Source organism: Podarcis raffonei, chromosome 6 (genome assembly GCF_027172205.1).
Source record: "Podarcis raffonei isolate rPodRaf1 chromosome 6, rPodRaf1.pri, whole genome shotgun sequence".
In the NCBI taxonomy this organism is placed as follows: domain Eukaryota; kingdom Metazoa; phylum Chordata; class Lepidosauria; order Squamata; family Lacertidae; genus Podarcis; species Podarcis raffonei.
Genome location: NC_070607.1, coordinates 88,519,898 through 88,544,355, shown reverse-complemented (window position 1 = coordinate 88,544,355; position 24,458 = coordinate 88,519,898). Strand labels below are relative to the sequence as shown.

The following is a 24,458-nucleotide window of genomic DNA, read 5'->3' as shown; positions in this document are numbered from 1 at the left end:
CTAACCTGGAAGCAGTACCTCAGGTTAAGAACTTTACCTCAGGATGAGAACAGAAATCATGCGTTGGTGGCAGCGGGACACCCCATTAGCTAAAGTGGTACCTCAGGTTAAGAAGAATTTCAGGTTAAGAACAGACTTCCAAAACGAATTAAGTTCATAACCAGAGGTGCCACTGTACTAGGGACTGCTGCACCAGCTTGCTATGCTCACCAACTCTGCCAACCCCCCACCCCGTTACCCCCTCCTATACCCACACCTGGTCAACCCCCTCCACCTCCACAACTCACCTCAACCCCATTCCCCGGCCCCTATCTCTCTCCTCACTGCTCTCTCCTCACTCTCCCCTCAGATCTCTCCCCTCACCCCCTTCAACAGCTTGTTGAATGTTTAACCGTTGACCTCTGAAGCATCCCCACCCTCCTTTAAATGCCACCCCAGTGGTGTTTAACAGAGGATGGGAACACTTCTGAGAAACCATGTTCATCATCCTGTGCAAATAGCATTCAGAGGCACAGCCTAGGATACTGGTACTGTTGCTGCTATCCATCAACTTCCAGGTAGCTGGGGGATCAAGCGCTGAAATTGCTTAGCAACCACAACACAATCTTCTCCCTTCAATAGCCTGGGAAAAAATGGCTGCCCCAAGAAGCCAGGGCTGCTGTAAAAGGTGGTGCCAGGCAGCACTGGGATATCTGGCTTTTAAAGGATGTGACTTCCTTGCTTTATGCCCCTGCTAACTGAGAACCCAGAGACTGCCCAGAGAGATCCATAGGCAAGTGGAAAGATTATTGCTGAGAAGGCTAGAACAGGATTCTCCAGGATCTTGGGTGGATGTGCATATCTGTCATTTTCAGTTTCTGTCAGTTTTTCATAGTTTCCAGTCTTAAATTTCCAGACCAGTCTGCAAGTTTTTTTTAATTACCCCCACTCAAATCCTCATGAAAATTCATCAGCATTTGGGAGCAAATTTCTCATCATATGCACATTTTTGTTGAATGAAGCCCTTTAATATAATTCATTTTGCTTCTCATTTCCTCTGATATACAAAATTTCATGCACACTTTATACATATTTTTTGCATGCATTTCTTGGTGGAGAGGGGGAAAGCAAAATTAGAGGAAGTGTGAAATTCAAAGGATGGCCTAGTTTTGGTTCCTGTCTTGTTTGTGGTGAGTGTTTATTATTTCGCCTTCCAATGCAAACTGAGTTGGAATTCTCCCCCATCTCAAGGTGCCTCTAGTAACTGACCAATCAACAGCAGCCAGTCTGTCCAAAGTTCCTGTGCATGTGGAGATTGAAGGTGGTTAACAGACCCTTGTCTGAACTGGTTTAAGAACATGCTTGTGATTTTAAACGAAGAGGCTTATTGGCTGCATGCTAAGAAGAAATTCAACATTTCCTCTGATGTAAGAGACCTTTTTTTTTAGTATAAAGCCACCAAACCACAGAAAACAAAAATGGAAGTTCACAAAAGGCCACCTCAGGAGGTGAGAATGAAAGAAAAGGGTAGAAAAAAACCCCCACAGAGAACAGTTACATGTTTAACAAACTACAGCAGATGTTGTAATTTTAGCTGCTTGGGGTGGAAAGCATTTGACAGCAAACATTGTTATTTCCTCACAAGCAAGCAAGTAAATAAATGCATACACAAGGCCATTTGGAAAACTTTAAGGAGGGATTAAAAGAAAAGACAAGAAAGCTACACAGGCAAAGAAGCAGGGATGCTAATCATGAATGGGACTCAGCCTTTGAAAAAATAAATGAAACACAATTCAGCAGCAGTGTGGGGATCAATCCCGAAGTGCAGGGTCCCTTCTATACAGCTGTGCTCCCGCACAGCCATGCTGCCTTCTAAGATTATGCAACCTTCTAAGATTATATAATGATCTTATAATTATACAATAATAATCTTTAGGGATGCATTGAAATGATCAGCACAGATCTCCATGTGTTGCCTTTCAGTTAACAAGCCAAATCACACCTGAATGGGCAAACACCTGTAGCATGAGTTTGTCTTTAGGACCTCACAAGTATGGCTATGTGAAAGACACACGATCACCAGGGAGCTGGGTGATCCATTTTGACATGGTCATCTGCACCTGCACTGTTAAACCTATGCATTAGCTCACATGTAGACTTCACCACTGCAGAGGTCCATGCTAGTGCATGGAAGTCCAGGGACCTGGTAGTACTATGACTGACGCTGCACAAAACAACAACAATAACTTTATTATTTATGCCCCAGTCATCTGACTGAGTTGCCCCAGTCATGTGGGGATCCATCCCTGTAATTGACAAGTGAATTAGGTTTATCTGGTTAAATAATGGGGAAGGCGCTTCAAAATAATATTTTATAAAGGAAAAGAACCTAGGGCAATCATGTCCACAAAAGCAAAGAAGCTGTTCGGTGTGGGAATTCTAATATTTTATCATAATTAAGACTGCTTGAGCTTTCTCATGGCTAACAGTGATTTTCACTTGTTTTGCTTGTTGTGAAGGGCCTATTCACAGAAAGTTGGCACATATTAAAATATGGGTTGCATCACCTTCTCTGACGTTGTCAGGCCACAGTGACATTCCCCCAAATGCGGTATTTCTGGCAAAGTTGCTGGACTGCACAGCAACCATTCTATCATTGTGATTTATCTCCCAGGAAACCAGTTCACCAGGGACAGTGTTAACTTAATCAATTTCCATCCAGAGTCTAATATGTCCAACTAGTGATTGGCACTGATGTAGCATAGGAGCTAACGATGTGAGCCAAAAAACCTTTGGTTCAGATCTGCTCTTCTTGCATCTTCACTGGGCACTAACCGGGCTCACTCCCTAGTCTCCAGACTGCCTGATAGTGAAGGAATTGTCTGATAATTCCCTTATACCAAGGCTATCTTCCCCCACAAAAAAACTTGCCTCCATCATGAGCTGCTCAGCCCTACTCTTTTGCCTCAGCAGTCCTTACTGAGAACTGTTGCCTAGCAACTACCAACAAACCTAGAAAGGGCAGGGGAACAGGCCGCAATAGCTAAAAGGAGAAGCAGTAGTGCCAGGACCTTCCACTGCTGAGGCAAACTCTCCAAACGTTGTTGACGTCCAACCCCCGCCATCATCCCTACTTGATGTCCATGCTAGCTGTGGATGGTGGGAGTTGAGTCCCACAATATCTGGATGCAGAATGTTGCTTTTCCTTTCTTTGCTTTGTGTGTGTACAGCTTGGCAGATGCTTAGGAATGCTAACTCTTATGGCTGTCCCTGTTTGCAACTTTCACACATGTAATGAAGTGATGAGGGAATTTACTAGGGATCTAGTCTGTCTCCTTAAACAGGGGGTGGGGAACCTCAGGCCCAGGAACTGAATATGGCCCTCCAAAGCTCTCTTCCTGGCCCTCAAGACCACCACCCCAACTACATACCTTCTTTGCAGGCCACACCCATCACTGGTCCTAGATCACACATATCCTTGTCTGCTTTTTGGAATGGGTCCTTGAATAGTTCTTGCTTGCCTAGAGGAAAGTTAGATAGGGATATGTGTGGCCTACTGCACTTAACTGCTGCTTTGCAGGACATCTTTGGAAGAAGATAAGGCTAAGGAGTAATCTCTACACAAATCTGGAGTGGAGTCCCTAAGACAGTTGGGTGGTGTGGCGATCACACAGGGCCCCCGGACGTTTGACGGTCTATTGATTCCTGTGCCACCACTGTGATTACTTCCCCGCTGCCACCAACCCGTTTCTCTCGGGTACACACAGAGTCCAGACAGTTGTTAACATTAAAGCAAATAAGCAAGTTTATTTTATAAGCCTTAACAAGTTTATGGTTTCAGATAATTTTTCTTGTCAGTTTCTTAATCTTAGTTTCTATACCGGCCTATACCTTCCTAATAACTGCTAACTGATTATCCCAACTGTCTACCTGACTCCTATCAGTTTCTCTCACTCTTTCACAACACAACTCGACCAACCCCCACAGACTCAGTGAGGCCAAGAGGAGGGTATTGTTCCCTCGGCAGCACCAGGGTCTCCATACACACTGCCCAGGCTTGCACTTCAGTGCTGCTAATGCAGCAAAAACAATGTCATGAGTGACCTGTCTCTGCAGTCATGTGGTCAGCAAGAGAGCACAACAGACATCATGATATGCTCCACACAAGAAATCCACAAAGCTTAAGCAAATGAGTCAGCAGCAGAGATGGGGGGACCTGACAGTTGTACAGTTTCATGATTTGCATTTCTAAAAACTGATGGGGGAAAAATTTGAAATTTATTGTTATGGTCGGAGACCAGATTGTGAAACACAAATAGAACTACAATCCCCAAAGCAAAACAAACATTTAAAACAATATACAACAGTGGATTTTAAGTTTAAAAATGTGGTAGGCATATAAACACATACAAACTTTAAGATAGCCTACCATAGAGAAATGACCTAGAGTTCCCCGTGGAACTGGGCTTGGGAATTTTCTTAAACTAGTTTGTGTGTGTGTGTGTGTGTGTGTGTGTGTGTGTGTGTGTAAATACTTATTTTTGGATTGGATTGTTGGTTTTTTTGCTCTTTAAACGGGGCAGAACTCAAGAGTGTGTAACACTCAAACTGTGACTCAACTGTTACTTTTTCGTTTTACTTAATTCAAGTTTCATTTTACTTAATATATCCTGCCCTTCTTCCAAATGATGGTGAGGACAGCATGCAAGAGTGTCTTCCTTTATTGAGAGATGGTGAGCAACCTAAGATCATCCACCGATTTTCCTGACTGACCAAATATGTGAACCAAATACTCCCTGGCCAACGTCTGATATCTGTTGCCCTTCAAGTGTTGCTGGACTACAACTCCCATAATCCCTGACCAATGGACATGGTGGCTGGGGATGATGGGAGCTGATGTCCAATGACACCTATAGTGCCATTGGCTCCACATCCCTGCTCTTCACCGCTTTGTCTTTTCCCATTAGGATTAGAGTCCTTCTGAGACGCAGTTCAAGTAAACCTGGATTTCCAAATCCTTGTCTCCCCCGCCCCCACACTTGTGTTAGGTTAATGAATGTGGATTTTGCCTGGAAAGCAAACAGAATCAATTTCAGAATCACACACACAGATTCCCCTATTAGCAGTAGCAATGGCAGAATCCATAACTGCGGGACATTAATACTACCGTAAATTGGAAAGTATCTATTTCCACGTATCTTATGTAGATCGTATAAAATAAGTATGTGCAATGTGTCCATGCTGCTGATAAGTAGCCTGCAGCAAAGTAGAAAACGTTCATTTCATCTCAATTCCAGAGCTGTGAGACTTGACTTTGGGGATTCGGAAGTCGGCAGTAAACCAAATCACAGCGTTCGCAAGATTCGGCTTCCCCTTTGCTTTTTTTCCTGTCCTCCCCAAAAGTTTGATGAGACTGAGCTCCCTGCAATAGAAGCTGATTGAAGAAGCTGTCAGCTGAGGCGAAGACTGTTCCCATGATGAATTAGTCTGCAGGCATTTCGAGACCAAACATTTTTATAAGATCTCTTCTACACAGCAATAGCTTTTAAATAATTCCATTCTGACATGTCCCAACCATCACTAGATAAACCACCCGTATCCAAACTACGAATATCTGTCAGTGCAGCATTCCTAACACTTGCTGTTCACTCCAAGGCACACCAGCGCACCTCCGCTTCACTGAATTCTCCTCCAGAAACTAGTGCTTGCTTTTTTTCTTTGGGGGAGCTCAGCCTTTGACATCAATTGCTTCCTTTCCTACAACCTTGATCTCAAGGCTAGAGATCAAGACATGCTGAGGCCCTATGCGGTGTCAAGTTTCCGAGGCCCCGTTGCATTAACTCTCCTCCCTCAAAACGAAAATAGAAATAATGAACTTTTATAATTCTGTGCATGGGCATGGTTAAGGACGCAACTAAAAAACTAGCCATCCAAGTAAAGCATATATCTTGCAATAACTCTTGAATTGTTAATAAACCAGTATCATTTGAAACTTCCAAAGTATGTTCTATGAAAAGACTAAAATGGCAACAGCAAAAACAAACAAGCAATGTGCTGCAGAGAGAAAAATGCCTGGGCCTATCAGTCCTGAGTTTAAATTCCACCTATGTTTTGGAATTCCTCACCTATTGACATTAGGCAAGCACCTTTTGTGTATAGTTTTAGATTCCAGTGGGAAACTTTGTTGTTGTTTTGGCAAGCCTACCCAGACATATAGTTCAGTTAGCAATATTTGATTTGAAAGTTTTGTTGATTTTATCTGTGTTTTAATGGTTGATAGAGAGTTGAAGGGGAAGGATTTTAGCTGTGTTTTATCTATAGCTTTATTTTAATACTACTTGAAGAGCTTTTGGATCAAGTGGTTTATAAATCTAAAAACAAATACTACCTCATTTGTGTTCCATTATTTTTCTCACAGCCTCTGCATGCCATATGTATGTATGTATGTATATCTTGCACACCAGGACTAAGACTAACCCACAACCCCAATATCTCTGTGGAGATCATTTGTTTCTGTATGGAGGAGCCTTTAATTATGTGACACTGACAGCAGTACAGCTGAGAACACAGGTTTGCTGCCTCCTCAACACCCAGGGTCAGCATTTGGGGTGGGCGGGGGGGATATTCAGTTTTTGCTTGCATTTCAGAGAAACGATTTTGTTTGAAGTTCCCAAACCAATATGTAAACCAAAACACAATCTTTTGAAATTCACACTTCTCCGAATTTTGTGATGTGTGCAAAAATGAATGTCAAGAGTTCAAACCAGGTCAGAAACACACACACACACACACACACACACAGAGGAGACAGTGCAAAATATCACACTGTATGGGAACCAGAAGCACTTTGGCTTGTTCTTGGACTTCACTGTCAATAAGATGCATGCCTGGTCATCAGAACCTCCTCCCAGTCCAACAAATTGTGTAATTGTGCTAACAAACAAACTAATCTATTCTCTCAACAGAGATACAAAGGCTTTGCCAAATTAAACTTTCATGAAAACTAATGTGCTTTGAACATCTGCTACCACAGCTCATTGAAAGCAGCCTTTCTTTAGTTTGTTGTGGGGTGCAATAGAGCATAAGTCAGTGTCCCTGTCTGAATAAATATAATAAATATGGCTATAGGATTTAGCCTTCTCATATTTGGGATTTATAAATTATGTGGTGTTGGGGCCAGTTCAACTCCAATTAAGTAACCTTTAAAAAACAGAAAATTTAATCAATAAGACCTATTCCCCAGTGATTCAAATAGAATGTAAAAAATATATATAAATCTGTTTTAAGCGTTATTACTAGGTATAGTATAGGGATACAATGATACAGGGAATGTTAACCTGGATCTGTAATGAACCACCTTCCCCACTTGGTGTTAATTTCCATGGGGTTTCACAAAAAACAATGTTTGAAACTTCATTCTTGTATTTCCCCTCTCGAACTCAAAACGTCCTGTGGCTATGTGTTGGTTTAAATGAAAGAGTTATTAGTGGAAGGAATTCCATTTATACAATGGAGCTTCACCACCTTCTCCTCAATCCATACTCTTCCCAACAGTGTTAGAAATCTGCCAGGTGGAAGGCGCTTTTGCACATGGCTATTGGCCAATTGTGACCAAGTGAAAATGCCTGGGCTCCTGATGTCTCCACCTAGAGGTGCATGCCTGGGGATCCTTGGATCTTGACTGTTTTCACACACCAGCAACACATCCTGTAGAATTCTGTCTGTGGTATTTTATCTGCACAATCAGAACAAATTTTGGGATTTAAAAAAATCATATTTCAAGCCTTCTGGCCCCCAAATGACAACTAGACATTCCATTTTGGTGACTGTAACCCTGGTTTAAGGAACCATTTTGGTGCACAAATTATATATCTGAGTTTCTAACACTGTTCTCAGATCTGCTTTGGAGGGCTGCGGGGAAAACCAGAACAGATTTAGGAGGTATGTGCAAAGAATGCAGGGAAAGAAAAGGGAGGGGTTTTTCTGCTGCACTGTCAAAAGTCCTTCAAATTTGCTGGATACCACTCATTCATTTAAGAATACAGAATGGTCAGCAACCTAATGTAAGAATTGATGCTTTTGAATTATGGTGCTGGAGGAGACTCTTGAGAGTCCCATGGACTGCAACCGATCCATTCTTAAGGAAATCAGCCCTGAGTGCTCACTGGAAGGTCAGATCCTGCAGCTGAGGCTCCAAGACTTTGGCCACCTCATGAGAAGACTCCCTGGAAAAGACCCTGATGTTGGGAAATATGGAGGGCACAAGGAGAAGGAGACGACAGAGGACAAGATGGTTGGACAGTGTTCTCAAAGCTACGAACATGAGTTTGACAAAGCTGCGGGAGGCAGTGGAAGACAGGAGTGCCTGGCATGCTCTGGTCCATGGGGTCACGAAGAGTCGGACACGACTAAACAACAACAAAAAAGTAGCTCGCATGTTGTGAAATGCAATTTGTTTACCACTTTTAGGTATTTGGGATATGACAAAATTCCATTTTACTGAAATCAACAAAGCAAACAAAGGAATGGAGATTGAAACACTGCAGAAATTAACACAGTCAGTTACTTTACTGTAGAAGAAAACATGGTATATGGAAGCGGGGAGAGGAAAAGGCTACACATTTTACTATTTGTTTTAAGCACTCCTGCACATTCAGGATAATGTTAAGCAACAAATAAGTGCATTTTCATAAATGCTTTGCTCACTCCCAATTAATCTTTCCAAACTTTAGCAAAACCCACATTAAATGTATGATTAATGGCCTGCTGTAAGTGCTTAGTCGCTCCTGCGGTAGAACATTTCTGAGGTCTAAAGCAAACTCTGACAAAATCCGCATGCGGAATGACAACCTGAATTGAATTTTGCTGAAGTCATCCTGACTCTTGAACTCCAGGAGTTAAGTCCCTCCGCCCCTTTCTCATATTTCCAAGGTATTGAAATGGAAATATGTTTCAGAAGGATAGCCCAAAGCATAGAGAGAATATAGCACTTGGGTAATTGTGGCCAAGTAACAGAACAGACACCATTACAACTCAACTATCGCCGCCCTCGCTACTTACATTACATTGCCAAGTAACCACTGCAATTTCTCCTGCTTTAAATTAGGTCCGACCCCAAAGCTACAATCACCGAAGAAAAAGAAAATTGCCAAATTCTAAATGGAGAAGACGCCTTCCATCTCCCGTATCTAACTCTGATATACTCCTGTTATGTTCCCATATGCATGAAGTAGTTTTAATTGAGAATTCAGGATGGAACTCTGGTGCTGTTTAATTAAGGGGTGTATAGGAGGCCTTTGGATCCTGTCGAGAGTTTGCCCTGCCCCTCCGAAGATCTAGGCAGCTTGCCGTCCAACATGAAAACTGAAATGAAGACAAGGAAAATGGGACCTGCAATGTTTAGCTGAATAATCAATCAACCGGATGCTCAGAACTGGGGAGCCAACTCTCCTAACATGATGCCTTGCTGTCACCAGTGTGTGAAACATTTGAAAACAAAGCATGCATTTTTAAAGAATATTAGTTATACCTCATCATCACATTGATGAAAAGAGATAAAAGTGGTTTAATTAGTTGCTTGCACAATTAATCAACATTAATTGGGTGGCAGCTCTACTTTAAAAAAATCACACAATGGCTGAAGAAGAACTCTATATTGTTTCTTGCTGAGAAAAGGCTATTGTTCTATCATTAGTGGGCAGGTTCTAAGGATCTGTGAGATAGATCCCACGATGGTATAATTAACATTAAGTCAGTTCAGATTTGCTTTTTAAAATATTTGATTTATTGCATATTAGAATACACACCAGGAGAATGTCCCACCGTATTTATAGTTTTTGTATTGTGGTTATTTTGCCATTGCTTTGACCTACCTGCACAATATAAAAACATGCAGGGCATTGTTTACTCTGGCAGCACACCCCTTTCCCTTGCACACACAGAGAATACAATAATATTAATAATCAGTGGTCCTTAATTCCCAGATGCTTCATTGAATAGAGCTTACAAAATCATCTTAAGACTGAAAAAGTGGTACGCAATGCTAGCTTTTGAGGAAAGTAATTCCACAGTCCTGGAACCATTATGAAGAAGGCCTTCTTCCTTGCTGCAGATAACATTAATTCCAGGAAGCATACAACTAGAATCTTAGAATTACAGTGTTATAAAACTGGGAGATCCATTGGAGGTCATCTATTCCAACTGCCTTCTCAATGCAAGTTTTGCAATCTGGATGGAACTACAGATTCTAAAGCAGATGGCTATCAAACCTCCACTTAATTACCTCCAGGATCCAGCAAAGGAGGTACTTGATGATGAACTTAGCAGGTTGGATGGTCTAGCCACATACAGAATAATAAGCTTATGATACATGGAAGACTTCAAAAGGTCAGAGCCTGTGAGCATGCATGCACACACACGCACACGCACACACGTAGTCAGTGCTACAAGTGACTAATAATAATAATAATCCATGTGTGCCATCCACATAAAGGAAAACTTAATTCTGCTCCTAGGATACCCAAATTATGTGGTAAGAATACATTACACAATATCATACTCTTTTGTTGTTGTTGTTGTTACAACTCCAGCAGTGTTTTCCATTGTACAAATATACTTTGCAATTCTTCATGCATCCACTTTGCGGCATGGCTGCATGGTGACTTGTTTTGCACCATCTGCACCCCAGGTCTAGCTTTTCAAGCAATGCAGATTCATTTAAGTTTTGTGGTATGTGAGCAATGACATGGACATGGAAGAATGGAAGGATTGGGGAGGTATGGAAATCTGTATAGCAAGGACCTGCTGGAGGGCAGGTTTGCCTTCCATATGGTTGGGGGGAATAAAGGCATTTCAGGTGATGCATCCTCTTAGTCAGAAGATGGTGATGGCATGGTCCCAAATAAGGAACTAGTCAACCTCATTTGATTGGATTCCTCTGCCACACAACTCTGGGACCTCATCATCTCATGGCATGGCACATAAGAGTCATTTGTTTGTGCATTTGTGCAGCACTCATGCATTCAAAATGAACCTAGTATGCATACAGAACACATTCGTTAATTTATTATCACATATTTCTCTCCCACTTCCTCCGTTCCTAGTCCCTTAATCTGGGAGCAGGTGGTGCTGTGGACTAAACAACTGAGCCTCTTGGGCTTGCCAATCGGAAGGTCAGCGGTTCAAATCCCTGTGACGAGGTGAGCTCCCATTGCTTTGTCCTAGCTCTTGCCAACCTAGCAGTTCGAAAGCATGCCAGTGCAAGTAGATAAATAAGTACCACTGTGACAGGAAGGTAAATGGCGTTTCCATGCGCTCTGGTTTCCGTCACGGTGTTCTGTTGCGCCAGAAGTGGTTTAGTCATGCTGGCCACATGACCTGTAAAGCTGTCTGTGGACAAACACCGGCTTTCTCGGCCTGAAACTGAGATGAGCACTGCAACCCCATAGTCACCTTTGACTGGGTTAAGTTTCCAGGGGTCCTTTACCTTTACCTTTTACCTTAGTCCCTTAATTATGCTCTATGGCTAACTTTGTTCAGTCTAAGACACTCTTTCCTATAGTGAAATAACCCCCTCCATCTAGCCGAATTGGTCAAAAAACATACACTTTAAAATTTTATTTAATTTTATGTTTTAAAAAAATACTTTCTTGGCACTAGCTATGCCCAGGTAAAAATAAAAGCCGCTCTCCTTCCCAAGCAAAAATACTGATGTGAAAAAATAAAATATAAATGTGTTACCTCGAAAATGGTTATTACAATCAAGGCAGTTTTGCTGTGCCCTATAATCTCCCAGTGAGTTATGTTGCTCCAGTTTTTATACAAAAAAAGCACACACCTTGTGTTTTGCTTTCCTTTTCTGCTAATATGCACACATATACATTTTGCATATGCCCATGGAGAGGAAGAACTCGTAAAACCACCTGTTCAGCACACCCTGCAGGTGATATTTACAAAACCTTAAGCATATTGTCAGCAACTGATTGAGGGCTGCAGCAGTTGCCATTCCTCCAAACACATCATGATGTATGAAAACAAGTGCTGTATTTAAGTCGTTGGGAGTATTTATCTTCCCTGAGCAAAACAGTCAGCGTTCTCCCGAGAAACCTTAACTTTCCTTGACAAAGCTCCTATCACAAGTGCAAGAAAAAATACCAATTCTTTATAATAATCCCCCGTAATGCAAGCACAGAAACCACTGGCATTGCAATGCTTCTAATCGCACAGATGACAGACTAGTTAACAGCCTCCATCACTGCGGAATATCTCATCATATTCTCAAGGAACAGGAGCCTGACAATGGAAGGGAACCTACATTGTTGCCAGAGGTATGATCGGAATCAGTAGCACACAGAATCTGCGATAAGCCGAGATAGAAAAGAGTGAGTTTCCTTTGTGTTACGATAATATTCAGCCATTTCGCTTTAAGCAGGGTTGCCGGTCCCCCTCCCGCACCTTCCTCATGCAGAAAAGCAGCATGTCTGCATCAGGCAGGATGCTTGGCTTGGGCTGAGGTTATCATCATTCCCTTTAATGGAAAACTGGCAGGAGGACAGAATGGAGTATTCTGGAGTAGGGCATGGTTGACACGATGAACAAGAGCACAGCTTCTAGGATGGACACGCTGCCATGTTTTGTTCCAAGTCCCGTTTGTTTCCACAACTTTATAGCTGAGTTGCATATCTAGTCGTTTGGATGTGGACTAGGGCTACTCAAAGTTAAGGCAATGGATTCTACCACACTGTTCATTCCAGAGGAGCAAACAACAAAACTGCAAAGCAATACATTTTTTTAATGAAACAAATAGCAAATATACTTTTTTTTTAAAAAAAAGTTAGGAACATCTGCAAAAAGTTGAAAACAGACCCATATCCTCAAAGCTAACAATTTCTAGATTACAGTGGTACCTCTGGATGCGAACGGGATCCGTTCCGGAGCCCCGTTCACATCCAGTAGCGTGCGTGGGTCGCGATTCACCGCTTCTGCGCATGACATCATTTTGACCGTCTGCACATGCGCGAGCGGCAAAACCCGGAAGTAATGCGCTTTGTTACTTCCGGGTCACCGCAGCACACAACCCGAAAATACTTATCCCGAAGCTACTTCAACCCGAGGTATGACTGTACTGGGAACAATACATTTCAGCCATCAAATGCCAGGGTACAGTAACGGCAAACACACACACACACCGAATACTGCTCTTACTGCTGATCCTACACTTAATCTGCAGTAACTTCCTCTTGCCTTGCCCCTCTCCTCTCCCCCCCCCCACCGTAAGTGGTAGTGATGTGCACCATTAGGAAGATAAGAGAACAAAACAGCTTCACCTGCTCAGTCCTGCTGGCTGCCACTTTCTGGGTGAACAGGGATTTACATTCAGCCTAACTGTTAATAATGAGAAAGATGGTTGGCTCTCATCAAGGAGAGCACTCCATAACCAAGGAACCACTACTGAGAAGGCCCTGCCACATGTCAGTGCTAGCAAGGCACCACTACTGAGAAGGCCCTGTCACACTAGAAGCTGTTATTTTAGGAACTTGGGTCCCAAACAATTTGAGCCCTTGTACACTCATGCTGACACCTTGAATTGAGCCTGGTAGCTCACTGGCAACCAGTGCAGTGCTTTCAGGACTGACGACACAAGCTGCCCCACTCACCACCCTAGAAGTTGCATTCTTCACTAACCACAGTTTCTGGTCCGTCTTCAAAGGTAAGCCCACGTAGAGTGCATTGCAATAGCTCATGCAGAAGGTCACTAGAGTATGGACAACTGAGGCCAGGCTATCCCAGCCTGGAAAGGGGAATAGTCTAGGGAAAGTTGCAAGGATGCACTGTACATAAGCCAGGAGGACTGGGCCTCACATTTCCCACCTCTGTACTAAATAAATCAACCAGTAAGCATCATTTCAAATCAGAACCAGTCAGTGCACAGTGGAATCAAAGTGCATTATACATAGAGTCCAGCTGAAGCCACTGTTTCAGGGACAGCATGGCTATTAGGCTGGGTGAGGCAGGCTGCCTCAGGCAGCAGATTTGGAAGCATCATTAAAGGGCAGCAAACAATCAGTTATTCATTGTGATATTTTTACCACCAACAGAGGGGCACCGTTTGGATTTTCTGCAGCAGGCACCATAGTGTCCTGGTTCACCTCAGAGGCGATAGATCATAATTCTGCCCCGCCCCCTAGAAGAAGAAGAAGAGTTTGGATTTGATATCCTGCCTTTCACTCCCTTTAAGGAGTCTCAAAGCGGCTAACATTCTCCTTTCCCTTCCTCCCCCACAACAAACACTCTGTGAGGTGAGTGGGGCTGAGAGACTTCAGAGAAGTGTGACTGGCCCAAGGTCACCCAGCAGCTGCATGTGGAGGAGCGGAGACACGAACCCGGTTCCCAGGATTACGAGACTACCGCTCTTAACCACTACACCACACTGGCTCTACTTGAAGAGCCAAGCTGGCCGCCACACAGAATAATCAGAAAACCCTGCTGTGAGGACACTGAGCGGAAGCTGCTGCTGCTGCTGCTGCACATTTGCGGCCAATTTTGCAGCAGAAGAATTAGGCCATTGGCAATAGCACCAAAAGGCACGGTGGCATCGGAGGAGAGGCCAGGCTGGTTTGTTGCGGAATGAGATTTGGTAGCCAATAGAATTTTTCAGGGGTGAGGAAACTGTGGCCCTGCGGATGTTGCTGAACTCCAGATCCCATCCTCCCTGAACCCTGACCAAAATGGTTGGGACTGATGGGATATGGGAGTCCAGAAACATTTCGAGGGCTGCAGGTTTCACATTCCTGGCCAACCTCATCATGTGCCGGGTGGAGAATAAACTAGCAGAAGATGCAGAGGCTGAGGTACATGTGAGAATAAAATGAAGTACGAAATCAAGATAATTTCAGTTTAAAATATGCACTAATATTTTGTGAAATGAATCCCTCTTCCTCCCAGAACAGATTTTTCTACTTCTTAATTTGCCTGCCCCCTGTGCCTTTAGCAGTAACTTAAAACACACGTACAAAGCACGGCTTATACTGGCATCAGGATAAGTGAAGGGGAAACATTTCACTTGCTAGCTTCCCTCATTCCAGCTTACAGATAAAGGCACAGAAGCAGAGCCAGTTTCGTTTCGTTTCCAAACGCAGAAACTCCGCCGCTTCCTCTCTTATCTCTTTACCTCCTGAAATGGCTCAAGGGATGGAGAGGCAAGAAGAGATTTGCAGCAGTGGGAGGATAAACAAAGGGGCTTTCTCCTTCCAAGGTCTGGCCTGATGGCACATGAGGCCACCACCCTGCTGAAGCTAAGCCGGTCTGGGCGTGGTCAATGCCTGGATGGGAGACCCTCTGGGAACTGCCTTGAGTTCCATGATGAATGTAAGGAAAAGAAACATAAAATATATTTCCCCCCCCCCTCTGACTCCCAAAGGACACTATGTAAGGAGGAAAAGGTAAGGCTGGCAGAAATGACAATGATGAAGAAAGAGAAAAGGCTGCCTGGCTGCATAGAGGGAGATCTTGCTGACCTCCTGCACTGTGACATCCCACAGGGCAGGAGCACATACAGTGGTACCTCGGTTTAAGAACAGCCCTGTTTACGAACTATTCAGTTTACAAATACGCAAAACCGGAAATAGTGCCCGGTTTCTGAACTCGATCTAAGAATGGAATCAGAATGGTGGAAGGGCACTGGTGGTGGGAGTCCTCAATAGGGAAAGCGCACCTTGGTTTAAGAACTGTTTCGATTTAAGAACAGACTTCCGGAACGGATTAAGTTCGTAAACCGAGGTACCACTGTACTGGAGACATTGGCATTTGATTGGCCTCTGCAGGACTTGGGGATTTGGGGCTACCATGACAGTTTGTCCTCTCCTTTGACCACCAAGTCCAGAGTAAGCCACTATTGAATCTGCAGGAACCCTGATGCCCCTCTGTACCCAATGACTCCTGCATCCAATGAACCTCTCAAAATGTATACATTCACAGGGGAGAAGGAGGAATAGCCATTTCAAAAATGTCCGTGTTGCGTTTCCCATCCGTTTATGGACTTTACAAGATATATAGACATGTTGGTGGCAAAAATGCCTATTTCCTAACTTGCTAGGTATTGCCTTCCTTGCAAAGAAACATCTTCTCGCCCCACTACCCACCCTGATGGGAAGCTTTTAACGGGTGGTGTGTTAAATCAAATTGCTCCAGTATGGTTTTTCATCAGTTAATGGCTGCTGTGAAATGGCATGAAAGACGGTGTACCCTAAGGGGGTGGGGGTGGGGAATTAACGGGGGAGTCCAGATATGGGGAGATGGACGTCGTCTAGGGTTCTCTTTATTAAGCAAAATATTAAAATACACAACAATGATTCCGAGCAACACAATCAAAAGGGAAACACATATGTCTGCCCTTACATTAGGAAAGCTGTGAGCTGCTGCTGCCTTTGTTGTTTCATCTACCCCCCCCTCCCCCCATTAAATCAGACACTTCTTCTAAATCAAGCCCTCGGGGAGTACGAGACAAAAGTGATGAGAAGGCAGTGTGTGAATACAAAAGTGGAGCATGTGTTTTATAACTAACTCTGCTCAGAGATCAAGGGAAATGTCATTGTTTATAGCCATCAGAAAAGAATCAATGTAATTATATTTGTAGTATCAATTCAGGTCATTATTCTAATACATACACCGCAAAGCCACATGAGCAGTTTGCAGCTGAGCTGATGTGTTTATTACTTAACTCCTTCCTGTTGAGTTACTTATATTATTATTATTATTTTTAAAAAAGACATGTTCCTCTTCCTCCAAATGCATGCACCCAAACTGAACGGAGGCAGGGTGTAATACCTTGAAGTTGTCACTTTAACTGAAGGATGTTGTTGGGTCCACATGAGCACACACAAACACACCAAAGTCTCAATGTATTCACCCTGCACATAGAGGGTTTCCGCAGTGGCATCTGGTCCATTCGGGCAAATGGGCCACTACCCAACCAACCTCAGTCTGCCTTCAGCCAACCCCACCTGCCCAGCGGAATAAAGATCTACATTGGGACGTGCTGACCCCATGGATTCTGCCACCTGAGGCAGTCGCCTCACCTTGCCTCATGGGTGGGCCGGTCCTGATGGTGGGACATCTAAAAGAGCAGAAAAAGAGGTCGGACGGCAAGGTGGTGCAGGCAAAATCCTCACCAATGTTGGCCCCATTAATGAAGGCCTAGATCATCCACTGCAATGCTTGCTCACAGAAAGAAGCTCTTTGCACTTCTCCTGTGTTCAGAACAGAGTACCCAATGAAATGTCGGTATGTTTAAAGGAGAGGCTGGACCAGTGCAAATAGAAGCTGAGCAGGGAGGGCATTGCAGATATTTATTGAGACCTCTCAGACATCCAAGGAGGTACTGGCAGGCACAGTGGTGACCACAGATGGTGTGTTGGCAACCCAGGTAATCCTTATCCCTATAAAAATTATGAAGACTACTAAATAAAAGAACAACAACCCCAAACCTTTGAAGGACAGAAAAGAAACGTGTTTAAAAGCACAAACTCCCAGCAACAGCAATTAACGGGGTTTGCCAATGTAGTGTCCTCCTAATGGTCTTTGACTATATTTCCCATCATCACCTAGCTAGTATGGCCAATGAACAGGGATGATGGGATTTGTAGTTCCAACAACATCAGGATGGCACTATGTTGACTGTCTCCTGGATAGAATCCAGCCATCATCTTAATCCTTCTCAGGTGGCCTTTATTCCACTTATTGACATCCACCCAAGTGCTGATTCCAGGGGAACAGGAAGTGGCAAGCTAGGTTGGGCAGATAATAGTTACGTGCACGTTATGTAGCTGTCCCCTGCCCCTACACAGAGATGTTCAGGAATCCTCCCTCTTCAGAGATACAGACTCACAAAGAATTAGGGTTTCCATCTAAGTATTCATAGATTGTAAAGTCACCTGTCCCATTTGATTCATAGCACCTCAACTGCGCATGTATAAAAACAGCCACGGGGGATTTGAAACCTGGAGTTACACATGTGTTAAACAGAGACTGTGCAATCCCAAAGCCATAAAATATGACTGAAGCGAAAATCAATAGGACCAAAATATGTATCGAAAGCACATCCAAAAGAAAATTCTACCCATATGGAAAGGGCTAGATTGTTCTTACTTTTCCGCAAAGTTCCAGGATTTTGCTAATCAGAAATATAGGAGAGTCATGTAGAGACTTTTTCTTACATCTTTGCAGTAAAGACAGCAGACTCTGGAAGCTGCCAGATGAATTAAGAGCTGAGAGACTTACCTAAGGGAAGAAAAAGAAAGAAAGAAAGATGTGAATTAATAAATAGAGCTGCATTAGGAAGACACAATCAGATTTGGTTTGTCACGTGCTATGATAAATGGCCAGATTACTTATGTATACTCAATGAGTTGTTGTTGTTGTTGTTATTATTATTACTATTAAAATTAAATTTTCAATTATGTTTAGAAGCTAAGCAAATTCTGAGCACTAAGAGAAAGCCATCAATTATTCATCCAGGAGTGACTTATATGATAATCAATATAATCCCTTTTCGAAAGTGTCAATATAAGATAGGCAGTATTTCCATTTTAGAATGCAGTCAATGAATCATAGAATCGTAGAGCTGGAAGAGACCATGAGGGTCATCTAGCCCAACCTCCTGTAATGTAGGAATCCTTTGCCCAAAGTGGGGCTCGAAACCATAACCCTGAGATTAAGAGTCTCATGCTCTACCAACTGAGCTATCCAGCAGCTGTGATAAAATAAATCACAGAATACTCTCAGTTACCAGCTGGGCAGAAGACTAAGCAGGTACATGGGGTACCTGGTCACAGTCTTCCCCACTGGGGTCAGCTGTGTTATACTTCTTCAGCAGGGGCCAGCAAACTTTTTCAACAGGGGGCCGGTCCACTGTCCCTCAGACCTTGTGGGGGGCCGGACTATATTTTGAAAAAATAATAATGAACGAATTCCTATGCCCCACAAATAACCCAGAGATGCATTTTAAATAAAAGCACACATTCTACGCATGTAAAAACACCAGGCAGGCCCCACAAATAACCCAGAGGTGTGTTTTAAATAAAAGGACACATTCTACTCATGTAAAAACACCCGGCAGGCCCCACAAATAACACAGAGGTCCGTTTTAAATAAAAGGACACATTCTACTCATGTAAAAACATGCTGATTCCCAGACCTTCTGCGGTCCAGATTTAGAAGGCAATTGGGCCGGATCTGGCCCCCGGGCCTTAGTTTGCCTACCCATGTTCTACAGTGGTAGCTCGAGTTACAAACACCTTGGGTTACAAACACTTCAGGTTACAGACTCCGCTAACCCAGAAATAGTACCTCGGGTTAAGAACTTTACCTCAGGATGAGAACAGAAATCACGCGGTGGCGGTGTGGGGGCAGCAAGAGGCCCCTTTACCTAAAGTGGTACCTCAGGTTAAGAACAGTTTCAGGTTAAGAACGGACCTCCGGAATGAATTAAGTTCGTAACCAGAGGTACCACTGTATTTCAATTATTTCTAAATTTCCATCTATTAGAATATGCAAATTCCATGCAAATCATTACCCGCGTTTGGGTAATGCTTCCCTTCTTTTTCCACCCTTGTCATGACTGATCTTCCCTTGAAATAGGCAGACATAAAAGGAGCATTGGGTGGGCCCTATTCTCAACCACACATGAGGCTACAGTGGGGGTCAGTTACGCTGGGGGAGTCATGTGCTGAATGCCCTCAAAGAAATCCCAGAATCCTTTGCAACACAAAGCAGTTCCTCAGTGGGCATGCCAATGAAGAAATGGTTCCTCAAAGGCAGAAAAAAAAAATTAGAGGGGAGAGGAAAACCCACATTATTATAAGCAAACCAATACTACTGTATAGTAAAATTCTGGACAACAGCCAACCCCATTATAACTTTATCCCTGTAAGGCTTGAAGACAAGTGTTTTACAGACCTACTATTTCTTCAGCATGCAATTTATAAAGATTAAAGATTAACATTTACAGAAAAAAAAGTTGCTGCTTAATAGTTTGGCGATGCCATAAAAACTAACACTTTTCATTATAATAGCATTTTATGGCACATAAGAGCCAGAACACCCCACAGGTCTTTTCCCTTCCTTCTCAATATCTAATGGGGGTGGGGGAGAGACATATGCACCCTTGAAAGAAAAGAGACCCCTCAAAAGAATAAAATAAAAGCTTTCGTTGTTGTTTTTCAATCCCCCTGCATCAGCAAATATATATCATTCCTTATGTCCCTCCAAGGTGAGGTCTGTTGTGCAGAGAGATAAAGCCTTGAGGAAAGAAAAGGTTTAAAATCAAATTAGTCATTGTATATGCATTCTGTGCCCATTTTGACAATGCAGAATTTTAATGAGCCGAAATCTGCAAAGGCATTTGCACTGACAACAAACTGTTTAATTCACTCGGCAATTCCAAAAGCAAGCTGGAGTAATGACTTTATAATTTTTAATTATCATGGAAGAGCCCTCATCTGTGTGTTCCTTTCCTTTCTCTCTCTCTCTCTCTTTTTCTTTTACGACTGTGCATACTCTATTAAAATTTTAATATCCATATTTTCACCTTCGGCCAGTAATATTTTCATTATTCTGCAAATAAAAACAGTAATGTAAACAAATTGTTGGCAGGCATTCACCAAGAATTTAAAAGAGTGACAACCAGCTGTATTGGTTTGAATTTGCATGCAGATTCAGGCTCTAAACTCCCCCCCGCACACCCCTGCCTGAACTTTATAAAGGACTTGTAAAGGCAAAAATCTCTGCTACAGTTGAGCCCTCAATCCATCTTTTGTTTTTTAATGCAATGACAGACCATTATTATGTTATATGATGGATAATGTAAGATGATGTTTCTGAATATGTGTTGAGTACCTTTGTCAATTCAATGGGTAACCTAAGGGCCCCACACATCTGGAGTGATAGGGAATAGTTCTGAAGACAATTGCATACCCTCCAATACTTTGAACCCCAAATCCGGGATGCCATCTTCCTGGTTTTTTTTATTGTGAGAGCTCTGCGGCCATTTTGGTTTCTGTGATCTCGCTTGATTTCACTCCACAGCACCCCACCCCCCAAAAAAATGTTTTCCCCCAGGCATGCTGCCCTAAAATGTGCAATTTGGGGAACTGTGCAAGATCATGGCCCTGAAAAAGTGGGGGGTTTTTTGGGGGGAAACACGCCGTGGAATCGCGAGAGATCACAGCAACCAAAATGGCTGCCATTTTCCCATGATAAAAAAATGGGATGCCCCTTTTCTGGGACACTTAAAGGTAAAGGTAAAGGGACCCCTGACCATTAGGTCCAGTCGTGACTGACTCTGGGGTTGCGGTGCTCATCTCGCTTTATTGGCCGAGGGAGCTGGAGTACAGCTTCCAGGTCATGTGGCCAGCATGACTAAGCCGATTCTGGCGAACCAGAGCAGCGCACGGAAATGCTGTTTGCCTTCCCACCAGAGCGGTACCTATTTATCTACTTGCACTTTTGACATGCTTTCGAACTGCTAGGTTGGCAGGAGCAGGGACTGAGCAACGGGAGCTCACCCCATCACGGGGATTCGAACCGCCGACCTTCTGATCGGCAAGGCCTAGGCTCTGTGGTTTAGACCACAGCACTTACAGGGTATGAAATCATTTCCAGGTTGGATTGGGTCCCACTAACTCTCATTTTCGAAACCAAACAATGTCTGATGTAGACCAATGTGTTCGAAATTACTATTGTTTGGGGCGGTTTATTGTCAAGGCCAGCCTGTCATAAAACACACTGATGTACTTGTATTAGGTGGCAGACTGGGAGGGACAGCAAAACTAGTGTTCCCACAACGAATGCCCAAGGCTTAATGGACCACCAAAATGAGTGAACACCAGTGGTGTCCCATCTAAAGAAGACTGGCAAGTTAAATTAATGGAATATGCTGAAATGGCAAAATTGACTATGAAACTAAGAGGAAGAGATGACAACAAATTTAAGGAAGAATGGAAGGTGTTTATTGCATATTTACAAAAGCTATGTACACAGGTTAATGCATTAGCAGGATTTTAGGATTACTTGTAATTTTGTTATGAATGTATAATAGGAATTTAAATAGGATAACATTTAACAATAGACATGCAGTATGTTGATAAATAAAAGAACCAAGGAAGGGATTAGAGGGAAGTCAATTTGTTTTGTTTTGTTTTAGTATTGTTGTTGTTTTTATTCTTGTTATTTTTGGAAAATCAATAAAATGTTATTAAAAATTAATACTGGTAAATGAGTGAACACCAGCCATCAAACCCTTGTGGATCCTGGTGGAACAAGACCCCCACACCAGTGCTACAGGATTCAAGTGATGCTGTTGAAATTCTTCATGTCTGGCTCCAGTTATATGATGACTGGTGGTAAATGTAGAGGTCATAATGTGGCCAGGCCATCACCCATAAGAGGTACGTTGCCCTTTGCTTACTACTGGTGACATCTGACAGGGTCGCAGACAACAGGGAATTATGCTGGGGGATGTGTGTCACTGAAGAAGTAAATGAATGGATGAATCAATGTAATGTACAGCTTAGCTTTGGATGAAAAGCAGACAGAACAAGCCTTGCTGATGCGGTTCTACCCACTTTACCTCTAAAGAGCAAAAAACGAGAAAAGAAAGAAAAAGAAGGCATATCCCATTTCCCTGATTTAATAGACCATATTGGAAAGCAACCAGTATGGTTACAGAAGCTGAAACGGCACCTTTGGTCTCCCCCCACGAGCCTCTTTCCAGACCAAAGTAGTAGTTTATGTCATATTTCAGATAGTGTTTGTGCTAGCAAGGGCTAATACAGTTTTATTTTCCTTGAAAAGTTATCCAGCTTCCATCCTTCATATTACTTTGATCTTGCTAAGCTTCCCATCTCTCTGTGTGTACACACACACACAAAATTTGGTATCAAGCAGAGTCAGGTACAACAGGCAAATCTTTTCCTCTTCATCAGAGCCTGACAATAGACTCAAAAGTTAAAGGCACCCCGTCCGGAAAAGCTGCAGTGCGTGACATTTTATTGAGACAACCCCCATAGGGGAATCAAACAGTGTGAAACATGGCTAGCTTCGACTGGAAAGGCAAGCGATTAAAAAAAAAACCACAAACACAGAAGCGAGCCAAGTTTACAGTCCAGTGCCAATACAAATGGTGCTGAACATCTCCTGTTAAGTTATGCCAAGCCCAAGTCTTGCCCGTCAAAATGTAAACTACGTGGGTTTAGCTCTCAAGTTTATATCCAAGCTGCTGGAAACTTACCTGGCTTTGGGTGAAACTTTGCAAAACTGTGAAAGGCTTTTTAAAGAGGTGGCAACAGGAATTGTCTAGTTATGACAGCCCAATCTCTGAGCAGTGTGAGATTCCAGGGGTTGGAGGCACTTACCCAGGGTTCATGTTTCCTTTTAGAAAGTGAGGCACAGTGGAGAGTGTGGTGTATTTATGATACAGTGGTGCCTCGCAAGACGAACGCCTCGCAAAACGAAAAACTCGCAAGACGAAAGAGTTTTCCATTTTGGAGGTGCTTCGCAAAACGAATTTCCCTATGGGCTTGCTTCGCAAGAAGAAAGCCCATAGGGAAATCTCCGCCGGCCTTCAGAAGAGGTCCTTTAAAATGCCACCCGCCAGCATTTTAAAAGCCCCCGGGACAGCGGAGACTTCTCCGCTGCCCCGGGGCGATCTGAAAATGCTGGCGGGCGGCAGCGGACGCTGCGCTGCCGCCCACCAGCATTTTAAAAGCCCCCGGGACAGCGGAGACTTCTCCGCTGCCCCGGGGCGATCTGAAAATGCTGGCGGGCGGCAGCGAACGCTGCGCTGCCGCCCGCCAGCATTTTAAAAGCCCCTGGGACAGCGGAGAAGTCCGCTGTCCCGGGGGCTTTTAAAATGCTGGCAGTCGGGAGGAAAGCCCTCCTGTCCCCGGAGCTTGCGGGGTGGGAGGTGGGGAGAAGGGCTTTTCTTCCCACCGCCAGCCTTCAGAACAGCCTTCTGAAGGCTGGCGGTGGGAAGAAAAGCCCTTGTCCCCCCCCCCAGCCTTCAGAAGAGGTCGGGGGACAGACTGTCCCCGGACCTGGTCTGAAGGCGGTTTCCATAGGAACGCATTGATTGATTTTCAATGCATTCCTATGGGAAACCGTGCTTCGCAAGACGAAAAACTCGCAAGAAGAAAAAACTTGCGGAACGAATTAATTTCGTCTTGCGAGGCACCACTGTATGTGGATTATACAACCTGAGGCTAGGATGGAGGGGTTCCCAGCATCAGCACCCTCAACAGGTCTTGTTACTCTCATAGCCACAGCCTTGGATTCAAGAAGAAATCAAACATCATGCTTTGCCTCTCTGGCTTTAATTCTGGGCCACATCATTACCACCAACTTAACTCTAAACTAGCTTTTATCCTTCTAACTTGCTGTGAGCTGGGCCCACCCATTTGCCATATCACAAACATCTTGCCTTTGTC

At 43.5% G+C, this 24,458-nt stretch overlaps 1 protein-coding gene across 8 annotated transcripts in view; it reads right to left on the bottom strand.

Moving 5' to 3' along the window:
• CDH4 (cadherin 4) overlaps positions 1-24,458 on the bottom strand; it is a 795,473-nt gene that overhangs the window by 523,143 nt on the left and 247,872 nt on the right. Inside the window, exon 1 of one of the 8 annotated variants that reach the window (XM_053394422.1) lies at positions 18,124-18,245. The exons of 6 other annotated variants lie outside the window; for them this stretch is intronic. In XM_053394422.1, the coding sequence (XP_053250397.1) occupies position 18,124 (1 nt within the window). In that variant the 5' untranslated portion in view covers positions 18,125-18,245. Of the gene's footprint in view, positions 1-18,123; positions 18,246-24,458 lie in introns of those variants that run through there. One more of the 8 variants, XM_053394424.1, reaches the window with a different exon arrangement.